The sequence below is a fragment of the Diabrotica virgifera genome, chromosome 10 (assembly GCF_917563875.1).
Source record: "Diabrotica virgifera virgifera chromosome 10, PGI_DIABVI_V3a".
Classification (NCBI taxonomy): Eukaryota; Metazoa; Arthropoda; class Insecta; order Coleoptera; family Chrysomelidae; genus Diabrotica; species Diabrotica virgifera.
Window position 1 is genome coordinate 148,058,575 of NC_065452.1, and position 13,756 is coordinate 148,072,330.

The 13,756-nt window shown below is 32.8% G+C and overlaps 1 protein-coding gene across 4 annotated transcripts in view; it reads right to left on the bottom strand.

The window, feature by feature from the left end:
* Positions 1-840: 840 nt before the first annotated feature.
* LOC114333588 (myocyte-specific enhancer factor 2) overlaps positions 841-13,756 on the bottom strand; it is a 427,721-nt gene continuing 414,805 nt past the window's right edge. For all 4 annotated transcript variants that reach the window (XM_028283484.2, XM_028283486.2, XM_028283485.2 and 1 more), the window contains one exon: positions 841-9,653. In XM_028283484.2, the coding sequence (XP_028139285.1) occupies positions 9,491-9,653 (163 nt within the window). In that variant the 3' untranslated portion in view covers positions 841-9,490. The remainder of the gene's footprint in view (positions 9,654-13,756) is intronic.

Genomic DNA, 13,756 nt, shown 5'->3' on the forward strand with positions numbered 1-13,756 from the left:
ACTGTATTGGGCGCTCATTGGAAGCTATAATCTTATTTACAATGGAGTGACGACTTCTGAAAATCTATGCGAGTACTGTTCTCGTAGACCAGACATGGGCAAAGTGCAGCCCTCTGGGCTATTCACTGAAGCTCGCGACATGGTTTTTAGTAACCCCAAAAATTACGCTACAGGCAAAGTGCAGCCCTCTGGGCTATTCACTGAAGCTCGCGACATGGTTTTTAGTAACACCAAAAATTACGCTACATAGGCCTGTATTTTAAATGTTTCCCTCTGTTGCCTTTTCGTCCTCTGCGTTTCCTCACAACCCCCTTATAAAGCACCTCTTGGTGACAGGTGATGTGGAGTATAATGGTAGTTTCGTCTTTTTTCAAGGCCAGTTCTGTTTATATGTGATAAAATAATGATCTTTTATCATTATTTTGTTAAGTTTATCACTAATACAAATATTAATTTTTTCTTCGGCCTGTCTAGAGAATGTTTTTATTTTATGTAGCCCCTCCGGCCCATGTCTGACGTAGATTAATAAAACAGTGCTATAATCAATTCGAGGAAAATGAAAAGGAATCATCTCAAATTCGGATAAATAGAAGTATTAGTTAAGTAGTACTAAATAAATCTTTAAATGTATTTTGAATCTCTCCACTTCCTCAGGAGAGAATTATGACAAAAAAAATTGGAATATGGTACTGTAAGTGAGTATTTTGATTTGACAAAGTTTACCCACAGTAACTTTTCGGAAATACGGAATAAGAACTTATTTAAGTGTAGAACATTTCCATAAAGGTATTAATTGGAAGACAGAATACAATAGTACATTAAAAACATAAATAATATAAATGGAGTAATTAGTTTCAAATAATTTTGCACGAAGACCTTTAGCATACACTGTGTGATAATAAAATTCTTTATACAAGACAACAATTTCCTCATTTCTTCAATCAAAAGGCTATAAAAATAATAACATAACCGAGATTTAGATATAGTTTTTCTATAAATAACATAAATTTAGCAAAATTATACATATCCTAATATATTTTAATGGTAATATGTATTAATTAAAAAACAAAAAAATTAAGCTTATTAAAGTCACTAGGAAGGTAATATTGTACTAACCACAGCTAAATTGCAATATCTTTGTTGCATAATTGCAGACCGATATTCAACATCTTTAACAACAAATATAAAGGTTCTTTGGTTTTTGTTTACAAATGTACAATTTCTACTGCTCTATTAGAATGGGGAAAGCACCAATACAACACAACGAATACAGTGGTATATAACAAGAAAAGTGTCCTGCATAGTACAATACAGTTTCAGACAACAGCCTGCAAAAACTGAACAGATAGATGCAACATTTTCACAGTAACATTTTATATAGTTTGGTAACTGATTTACTTTTGAAGCATATCACTATTTTAAAAGAATTAGGTCCAAAAACTGTTGAAAAGGGAATCTTTAATAAAACAAAATTTCTAACTCGAGTAAATCGGACTTCGTCAAAAACAATGGTTAAGTATAATCACAAAGTCTGTATCTTCTTCTAGGTAACAGAATCTGCATAGGTCCCATCACCTTCAATTGCCTATTCAGCTTACAGTGCTCTGTAGCAGAACTACTATGGCTTTGACGGTTTTTCTGTATTTTCTATTAGTTTTGCCGTAAATTTTGGTGTAAATTCTATGATGAATTTTTTCGCCTGTCTTCCACAGAAAGGAATTGGAATAATAAGTTGGAATATTTTCCTAACGGTGCCTTTTGGTATTGTCATACCTGGGTTAAACAGAGAACTTGAATCGAGTCGACATTCATTTCACTTATTCCCCGTTAGAGGGCGTTCTAACCATACTGCGGTATAAATAGTTTATTTTATACTGAGAAACTACGGACGTGTTGGTGTGAATTTGTCTTCTGCATAGCCTCCTTGACAACGGGTAGACCTAGAAATAGTACTATCGGGGGCAGGAGACAAATTTAAATCAAAACGAAACCGTAGATTTTCTATTTTACTAATGCCATACTCTGTATTAGAGTACAAAGACTCGATTTATACAGGTTCCCTGAACCGTAAATTGGAATATTTTCCTAACGGTGCCTTTTGGTATTGTCATACCTGGGTTAAACAGAGAATTTGAATCGAGTCGACATTCATTTCAGGAAATAAGAGTACTTTGGACCGATGAAGAGAAATAATGGGAGATATGGTTTTCTGTAGTTGTTATTTAAGGGAGTGTTTAGTAAGAAGATGTATTTCCTAGCTGCATAATCAAGCAACTTAGTTCAATAGGAGACTGCAGGCAGGAGTGCTTCAAACAGCTAAACAAAATCAAAATTATCATGCTGTGCCATAACATTGATACGTTTAGAAGAAAAACTGCCTTTCACCAAGACAATGGAGCATCTCAAAGGTAACGGAGACAAAATAAATGAAATGATTGTTCAGATCTGGCTACCAGCTGCTTCCAGACCTCAAATAAATAATCCAGGAAAGAGAATGACATCAAGCCATGAGATTATTGCAAAAACTAACGCATATTTTGACGCCACAACTAAATTGTTCGATACAAAGACACAAAATTGTTTTAGAAACGCTGAAATCACTGTAACACCTTACAAGGAAGATATGTTGTCTGAAATGAATATTGCCTTCTCCCAATGACACTACAGCCCAAATCAAGCTTCCTCCAAACTATACCTCCAAACTTCCCCCTACCTATTCCGTGGCCTTCCTGTGGTCCTTCACCCTGGATTTCATTATCTAGAGCTCTTTTCGGCAATCTTTAACCTTCACAAAGATTATACAATGTTTTTTGATACTTTTGAAAGAAAAAATTGCAAAAATGGCACAAATGAAGACATAATTGCACTTTCAATTGCTTCCACGAGTACCTTACTCTTCAGGTCTGACCACCACCTACTAGTGGCTGTTTCCAGACATCAAAAGAATGCTCCAGGAAAGAGATTTGGATTAAATCAAGTTATGTATTTTGAGAAGGATTTTTGATGTTGAGACGTGAAAATAAACGTATTTTCAATTAAAATTATGGTAAATTCCCATTAAATATATTAGACAGGTGAGGCATACGGCATACTGTAAGACTAAAAATAAAATGTCTACAAAATGGCACATAATTGTAAGAGATGCGCACTGAAGTCAGTGGGACACCTTAAAAGATCCGGCTATGTTGATAAACAAGTTTGTATCTTGCCTTTGTGTCTTTAAATCAAGAATCAAGGTTATATTAGAGAGATTAATAATATATACAGGGTGTCCAAGAAAATGATGCGTTCCTTAAAGGTATAGATAGAAGGCACAATGTAGAGCAAAAAAAGTCTTATAACATTTTTTTCTAAATTCAGCCGTTTGAACAAAAAACGAAAATACATTTTGATATGCAAATTGAAGTCTGGCAACACCGTGCAACACAAAAGCTAAAGGTTGACACATTTAAAAATAGTAGGTTTGTAGGTCATTTGTATCTGGTAGGTAGTAAAGTAAAAATGTAAATATCAACCAAATGGCTAGTGTTTACATTTTTTCACCCCGTCCTGGTCCCCTCATATCAAACAAATCAAGAATGCCATCAAAGCAAGAAAGAAACCATTGCTTGATGTTATTGAAATTTGATATTTGGGGTAATTTAGTTTTATTCAAAAAGAACAGGTATTTCTTATCAACGAGGAATTTGTAAAGGATACAGAAAGGGTAAAGGGTACAATATTTTATTAGTTACCCAGAACACTAAATGGAGAGGCCTATAAATTTTTTGCAAAATGTTTTGCCGGTACTTCTTGAAGACGTGCAAACACGACGTCAAATGTGGTAATAGTTAAACGTTGTCTGTAATTAATTTCCACTGTAAACTATGTAATTCAGTTAAAACCCTTGCATTCAACACTTTTAAAGCTTAAGAAATACAATAAATACATAATACCTACTAGTTTAGTTAAAAGATAAAGTGTTTCTTATTGTAAATTATTGACATTTTATCAATTCGTTTAAAATTATTCCATATTTCAATAGATTTCAGAAAAACATTAGATACAAATCATTTTTCCTAAGAGCATTAATTACATTTTAGAAATTGAACCATAGTTATGTACTTAAGTAAAAGTTATAAGTTATGTAAAATTTCGAGCCTTAATCCAAAACCTTAATTAATTCGGATATTAATAGCAAAAATGCCACATTATTAAAGCAAGAAATAATTATTTTGCAGGTAGATGCCTACATCTAGGGATGTCAACAACCCTAAAAATCACAACTCAAATAGTAAATAAACAAGGGGTTCCATTAGATTAAATTTCACAGTCACAGGTTCTTCTACGCCATGTTGCCAGGTCATACAAATTTATGAAAATAAAAATTTACTCATATGGAGAACAATTTTTTTGGAAACGGTTAACTTTAGGAAAAAATGTTATAAAACTTTTTTGTTCTAAATTGTGTATTATATCTACACCTTAAAGGAAGGAACTATTTTCGGGGACACCCTGTATAGACGGTTCGATTCAATTCAAGGCTTTTACCATTCTCGTACACGAGTTTCATAATCTATCCAGCATCAGATAGACTTGTAAGAAGATTGAAATGAAACAAAACGCACCGACTAGTATGTTGCCATACTATATATAATAATATGTAATGCCATAATATGTAGAAATAATACACCGAAGTATGCATTGAGTGAGTCTCAATAGAGATTAAAGTAAACTGTAAATACAAGCTCAATCAAGCCATTCAGAGCGATATCTTCTAGTTAAGATTCGAGTTTTTTAGTTCTTTATAATATGAATATTGGTCTAACTAAAATGTTGGAAAAAACTGATTACTGCAGACAGAATTTTCTCCAAGTAAAAAAAATATAGGAGATACACTCAATAATAAATATAAACCATTGTACCATCCACAATTTCAATTCCCTGCCAGAAATAGAACTCAACCTGATACATATTACGAGTAGCAATATAAGTGACTGGAGTTGTCTCTTTTTACTTAAGGAAGTATATGACGACCCATCTGAGTTTTTTTGGGACAATATGATTAGCTATATTACAATATATTAAGGCAAATGTGGAAGGAGTGGCGTACTTTAACTATATCATTTTCAGTTGCATTCTTAAAAATGTATCTATCTCTCAAATTTTTTAGGCTGTTTCAGCTGACTCTGTAGTTGTTAGTGGCTGCATCCTCACTAATATAACAAGTGTACATTTTAAATATGATATTTTCTAGAAACATTTATAAAAAAGACACTAATAATTACATGAAAATAATGGCACTATATATAGATATATGTTTCCTTCAGATTGAGAAACATTGGCTTTAATTTTTACAAGGCTACCATTTAGTGGTAAAAAAAACATTGTATTAAAATGACTTTAAATATTTAAAAGAATATACTTGCGTAAAACAAGTATAGTATGTACGGTTTGCAGTGAATTAGCAACATATATACAACAATAATTTCAAGCTAAATGAGCCATTAATAAGACATTTTCTTTTTATTTTTTAGTAGTATATGAAACTGACAATTTTATGGTCGATATTCTATAAAAATACTATTTTACTGGCTATGATCTTGACCACTTTATAACAATTTCGGTAGAAAAATACATTGTCAAGTTTATTTATTCTTATTTATTACTTTTTTAAGTCAGCAAGTGTCTGTTAACACCTGATAATAACCGTCAGCACAATAAAAATTATAATTTTTTTTTGACATAACAAATTAATGAAAAAATGTATTAATTTGGAAAATAATGCATGCCTGGATATGCCCAAGATTTCCAACATTGCAGATACATAATTCGAAAAAACAACAAACTTTAGAAAAATGCAACACCTACATAAAATTACAAAGACAACCTCCAAAATATTGTTTTTGTCAATAGGTCTTTTCATCACAAAGTGCATCTGAACATATAATGAAGATAAAAAATACGAAAGTCTAGTTATTGAAAAAAAAGAAACACGCTTATAAAGAAAAAGTGCTTCAATTGGCAAATAAATTATTTTAATCGATTATTATTATGACATATTGATAATCAAAATAAATACACCAAGAGAAATGGGAATATCACTGGGAGGCACGGAATTAGAAACGGTAGAGAAATTTAACTACTTGGGCAGTATTTTGAACAACAACGGAGGACGGAGGAGGACGTAAAACGGAGAATAGGAATAGCTCAAAACGCATTCAATATGCTAAGGTAAATGTGGTCTTCACGTCAGATGACAAGTAAAACCAAGATAAGATTATTCAACAGCAACGTGAAGACTGTGTTATTATACGGACTAGAAACTCGGAAAGTGTCAAGAAAATGTATCGGACAGATGCAAGTGTTTATAAATAAATGCCTAAGGAAGATTCTTAACATTTACTGGCCAAACCGCATATCAAACCAAGAATTATGGACAAGAACTAACCAGGAACCTATATCTAAGACAATATGCAAAAGGAAATGGAGTTGGACGGGGCACACACTAAGGAGACCTGATACAGACATAGCGAGGCAAGCCCTAGAATACCACCCCATGGCAAGAGAAGACCAGGTAGACCCGTAGAAACGTGGAAAAGAAGTGTCGAGAAAGAAATTAATGTTATTGGGAAAACCTGGGCAGAAATAAAGATTAGTGCAAAGGATATTACAGAATGGAGGCAGACAGTTGACGCCCTATGCTCCGCATGGAGTGAAGAGGAATAAAAGTAAGTAAGTATTATGACATCTGAAGGAGTGGTCCCGATACAATGTGGAGTACGACGGGGGCGACCATATCACCGAAACTGTTCACTGTGCTTTTGAAATATATATGTAAAAGGGCAAAACTGACCGACAACGGTTGGAAAATTATGAGTGAGATCTATGTCCAGCTACGGACAAGTGAAGATTGAATGATGATTTGTACGAGTGGGAACAACGAAGTCTACTGATGCCTAACCTTTCTATTGTTGATCAAAACTGTAAAAAAGACATGGCAGCTGCGCATGCGCTCATCACATGATGAAAAGGCCTATTGGTGGTAAATGCATTCTAGACAGTTATTGACTTATTTATCTCGATCTTTAAGGCAATAGCCATGTATGCATCTAGAGCTGAAAGTCTTGGGAGGTAGCATTGCTTTGAAGTGAAGATAGCACCCAAAGAAAAATACTGTTCATCCGACAATAAATCAATCCACAAGGCACTCATTCAGTTGCCTTAAATATAGCATATACAAAATACCGTTATTAATAATTACTGCACCCTACATTAATGATCAAGCTGCATTTTAAACACTAGAGGTAGCCTTGCTTATATAGAGTATGGTTAAAATGGTGAAAATATATTTATATAATATACATATTCCAATTGTGTATGTGTTTTACATACAATAATAAAATACTAACAATCAAAACGAGTTCTGTTAATAAAATATGATTAGGAATCAACAAACACAAGAATTCTTTCCCTTCATCTTCCAATTTAAAATTTAAACCTAATTGAAATTTTTGTGGTATGTACATTTGTTTTTGAAATTTAGACATTTAAACTAAACAGTTTAATTCTACTAAATTTACTTTTCAATTAATATACAGAAAATATGTAAGTTTTCTAATTTATCACGATTTTGTAAACTGATAAATTCAAAATACTTTACAACAAATATAACTCTAACAACGAAAAAAAAACTGGCCAATAGTTTAGTGAAAAATAAAAAAAAATTAAAACTGAAAGACTTTCTTTAGTTGGATAAAATATCTACTTTAGCAAAAAGTTAGTACCTAAAAGTTATAAGCGTGCTTATTTACACTGTCTTAGTATGAAAACTGACTCCAGCGTGTTAATTTCAACTATATTTTTCAACATTGTTCTGAGACTAATTTCTTGTGACATCTCTATGTTATCTACTGGATTTAATGCGAATTAACCATATTTTTAATTGAAAATAAGTTATATTTGACGTTTACATTTCCGAAATTGAAATCTAAACGTATTTTCAATTAAAATTGTGATCCAATTCTCATTAGATATTTTATATTTTCGAAATATAAAATAATAAGAGTTTAGATAATCAGTAATACACAGGATGCTCCACATATCTGTGGAAGGAGTCTAGTAGGAAAATGGCCGATGGTTGACAACACATTTGTCAATAACAGCTACAAAGCAAAATTAATCAGTGTTTTCACTAATTTAATATTCCCAGATTTGAATTTTTTCATTTCGTTTAAATTTTACGATTTTTCAAACAAAATGCGTTTTAGAATCTTTTTTAATGATGTAATGTATGTAACATTGAAAATTATATCCCAAGCTTTCGAGTATGTTGGTATACACTCATCATCACTGATTCGCATGCGCAAAACCATAAGATACTGTTTGGTAGGGTTAGAAATGTTTGTGTATTTTGAGGTTAGAAACAGTAAGAAATGTCCCAAAATGGTTTGCGGAGAATTGAAACCTGTAAACTAATAACTAACCATGTCAGTGCGCACGATAGTCCCTAATTGGTCCGAAACCTGTCGAAAACTAATCAGGGACCACCTCCGCGAACAAAGCTATCAATAAACTGTTTTGTAGTATTTTTAAGTGTAAACAATGATTTTAGACATATGTCTTTTTAACCAATGTTACCATAAGACACCCACAATGACTTAACCTCAAAAAGTACTAGATACATATTGTTTTAATATTAATTGTAATTTATTATTTATGTAATTTTTCCCTGACGATGAGTGTATACACACTCGAAAACTTGGAATAAACATTTTAACGAGTACGCGTGATTGCTTATTTTGTACTGCTACCCCAACAAACATGCTACGTTTCTGTTTATAACTTGTCAGCAAAGGCTACCCTTTCACTACTATATATGAATATGTATCTAGCTATTTTTATAGCTACTGATTTGCGTGTTCCTGTGAGAAGAATTTTTAATATTGTTGGTGATTTTCCCACTAGGCTTCTTTTGTGTAAGGCATGGGCATATTGTATAAGTTACATATCTACAAAATAAGAAATTTGTGATAAGTTTTATAAGAGAAAGAATTCTTAATAAATATGATACAATGAGCAGATTATAAAAGGTCGCAAATATGAGATTTGATTTCCAAGTCTAGTGATTCGATGACTCAGAAAATGACTAAAAAAATTGAAGAATAATTAATAAAAAAAATCGTACCTACTTATATAGTGGTACATGTGTTGTGTTGACTCGAGAGTAGAGTATGTACTTTACAGATGTTTGAAATTCACCACGCACACACACTCTGAATCCTTGTAAAAACCTTATATTCTCTCTACAAAAATTCTTTTCACTATAAAGTTTTCTCAGTTCAGCAATATTAATAATGAATTGCTCTACAAGACTCGTAGTTTATCACATGAATGATGATAATTGGCAATTGAAACAGTAACACTATAGTCAAATTATCCACAATATAGTGTATCACTATGGCACTTAGTGTCCTACGAAGTTGAGAATATGTGATAAAAGCAATTGGCTCTACGACGGCCAGTCCGTAAGTCTGGGCCGTTTATGCATCTGCACTGAATCGCTGTAGTCTGTACCACTGCTCGTAGTTCCTGTAGGGGAGGGCAGATTGGTAGGAGTCACACTTCTAGGTGTAGGTGTTATATGTCCAGCCGAACTAGGTCGAGGGTGATGACTACAAAAAACATATTATCAAAACCACATAATAGGCCAGGGTAATAAGACAAAAATATACCCTGTTCGTGACACTCGAGCAGCCAGGGTACTGAAGCGTTTTTTCGACAAGTAATACCTATAGGAACAAATTTTAACTATTTCCTGCGTAGGATCTGGCGGCCATTTTTATTTATAAACAATTAACTGTCAAAAAATGGCATTTTTCCCTTTCTTTTTCAAATCAATGGAAAACAGTGAAACATGATTTTTTTAGTACAAATATCTTTGAGATTATGGAAAAAGCTTTAAAATGACATATTACAAAGTTTGATATACTCATTTATTGTTAATATAATTGCGAAAAAAGGTCGGAATTGCAAAAAAAAAATATTTTCGCAATAACTGCTGTAAAAATTAGTGTACAGGTTTGAAATTTTTGTCAAATGAGGGTTCTTTGTTGCTTAATATGTGATAAAAATTTCAAAGCGATTCATTCAATTGTTTAAATTTTATTCGAATTGTTTATCTCAGTGAGCATTTTTTTTGCACTAACATAAGTCAGAAAAAAATGACGTTAGAACCATTCCACAGGTGTCAAATGGAAGAGCATGAACTATATTTTCAACTTGGTTTAAAAAAAGCGAATAAAAAATGCATTTATTAGCAATAAATAATTATGCAAAAGTATCGTAAATCTTTCCTAATAAACTTTTTGAATAACTTTTTCCAAAAAAATTAACTTTTTTACCCTGTTTTAAGTGCACAACTACCAAGTAATGTTATTTATATCATAATTGATAAAAAATTGTAATAAATATATATAATTTCTTATATAACAAAATAAAAAGTTTATAAGGAAAGATTTACGATACTTTTGCATAATTATTTATTACTACTAAATGCACTTTTTATTCGCTTTTTTTAAACCAAGTTGAAAATATAGCTCATGCTCTTTCATTTGACACCTGTGGAATGGTTCTAACGTCATTTTTTTCTGACTTATGTTATTGTAAAAAAATGCTCTCTGGGATAAACAATTTGAATAAAATTTAAACAATTGAATGAATCGCTTTGAAATTTTTATCACATATTAAGCAACAAAGAACCCTCATTTGACAAAAATTTCAAACCTGTACACTAATTTTTACAGCAGTTATTGCGAAATTAATTTTTTTTGCAATTCCGACCTTTTTTCGCAATTATATTAACAATAAACGAGTATATCAAACTTTGTAATACGTCATTTTAAAGCTTTTTAGATAACCTCAAAGATATTTGTACTAAAAAAACCATAAGTTTCGCTGTTTTCCATTGATTTGAAAAAAAAGGGAAAAATGCCATTTTTTGACACTTAATTGTTTATAAATAAAAATGGCCGCCAGATCCTACGCAGGAAATAGTTACAATTTGCTCTTATAGGTATTACCTGTCGAAAAAACGCTTCAGTACCCTGGCTGCTCGAGTGTCATGGAAAAAACCTTATTACCCTGGATTATAATATAAGACACAATTATATTTAGTCAAAGTCATTATAAAGAAACAAACATTGAATATGTACGTATTCTTCAAAAACCGATGCCGTAATGGCTTCCAGAAACCTCTCAATAGAAGACCTAACTGGAAGAAGGATAACATTGTCTAAAATTTTGAGTTTCCTAGTGAATGAAGGTGATATGTGGCTTACACTGTTCATCTAAAACGCTTAATAACATTCTTATTAAGCTTTTTAGAGGTACATTAAGAATAACATTCTTGATTCTTATTAAGCTTTTTAGAGGTACAGTGTAAGTTTCATATGATAGAGATGTCACATATCACCTTCATTCACTAGGAAACTCAAAATTTTAGGCAATGTCACATACCCCCTTCTTCCACTTAGTCTAGTCGCAACATAGGGGGTCCCGTGGGCACTTTTAGGTCGCCGCGATTTGATGGTGGTATTATAGGTTTTTTGGGTCTCTGAATCCAATGGAAATTAGGTGTTTTTCAGGAATTATTAGAAGCCCTGTAAATAAATTGATAGTGTTAAAGTCTTCTCTGGTGTATCTTTGGTCGCTGAATCAAATGCGACTAGTCGCGATTACTCAAAATGTGTTCTTGTTTTGTTAATAACAAAATAATTGTTTATTCGCCGAAAAGCTCGAAATGCGTTATCTAAAGCAAGTTTGTAGTCTTTTTCATAGTATTTTTATACGCTAAATCGATTGTCACTAGTCGTGATAGCTTAAACTACGTTCCGACTTTGTTATTAATAAATTATTGCAAAAATAACTGTTTATAGTACGTTTACTCACGGTTTTTGCTCTAAATTTTAAAAAACCACTTGGAATGTCATGATATTTGGCATGCACGTAGCTAACATGTCAAACAAGACAAGTGATATTGTGCCGATGTGTGATTTTACCCTAGGGGTGAGTTTCACTCCGTTTCGGGGTGAAAACAGAGACCTTTAAAATAAGTCCAGAATTGGATAAACTGATTAATTCTAAGCAACTTTTGTTCTATACAGTTTTTTCACTAAGTCAATACTTTTCGAGTTTTTGCAAGTGAATATGTTCATTTTTCAACAAAAAAACCAAGTAACTCGAAACGTATTGACTTAGTGAAAAAACTGTATAGAACAAAAGTTGCTTAGAATTAATCAGTTTATCCACTTCCGGACTTATTTTAAAGGTTTCTTTTTTTAACCCCCAAAAAGGGGCGAAACTCACCCCCAGGGAAAAGCAGACATCGGCACAATATCACTTGTTTTGTTTGACATGTTAGCTACGTGTATGCCAAATTTCATGTCAATCTAAGTGGTTTTTTAAAATTCAGAGCAAAAACCGTGAGTGAACGTACGATAAACCTTTATTTTTGCAATAATTTATTAATAACAAAGTCGGAACGTGGATTAAGCTATCACGACTAGTGGCAATCGATTTAGCTTATAAAAATACTATGAAAAAACTACAAACTTGCTGTAAATAGCGCATTTCGAGCTTTTAGGCGAATAAACAATTATTTTGTTATTAACAAAATAAGAACATATTTTGAGTAATCGCGACTAGTCGCATTCGATTCAGCGACCAAAGATACACCAGAGAAGACTTTAACACTATCGATTTATTTACAGGGCTTCTAATAATTCCTGAAAAACACATAATTTTACCATAATTTGTTAATAACAATTAAACGCACCACATTTGGGCTTCCAGACCACTTCCATTGGATTCAGCGACCCAAAAAACCTATAATACCACCGTCAAATAGCGGCGACCTAAAAGTGCCCGCGGGACCCCCTATGTTGCGACTAGACTAACTAGGTCTTCAATAGGTTTCGACTGTTTATCCGAATAATCTCGTAATTTTGTTACGAAAGTATACAATACCGGTTTCTGTTAAATATAATTTAGTCTAGGTTTAAATAAATAATTGTACAAGTAAATAGTAAATAAATAGGCTGTAGAAGTAGATCGTGGTTAATTACTGCTTCTTTTAGTATTTGCATCATCATTAAACATGCTGCTGAACATAAAACCTACCAGATATTATAAATTTCCACCCTGACGCATGTGGAAAGACTATATATATTATCGGTTTACAACGTTCTCCGTCTTCCGATACCCGTTCGCCATTCCTCTCTGTCCGCACACTGATCTACTTGCAGACCTCTTTCATCCATGGCTTTGTTTATTCCTGCCTGCCAACTTTTCCTCGGTCTACCTCTTCTTCTTCTACCTTGCGGTTTCCAGTTTTGTATTTGTTTTGGAATTCTGTCTTCGTGCATTCTTTGTACGTGACCAAACCATCGCAGTTGTATTTCATTGATTTCGTCATTTATTGTATGTGTGACCTTCATTATTTCTCGTATTCGTTCATTGGTGACATGTTCTCTTCTTGATCTTCCTGCAGCTCTTCTCCAGAAATCCATTTCGGTGACCTCTAACATTCGTTTTGCTTTTTCCTTTATAGGCCATACTTCGCAGCTGTATGTTATGATGCTTTTCACTACGGAGTTATAGATCTTTTTCTTGTTTTGGTTTTTTATCTGCTTGTCCCAGAGTACGGAGTTTAGGAGCGTAATTGCTTTCCTGCCCTGAGTATTTCGTTCTTTAATGGCTCCGTCCAGTGTTCCATCAT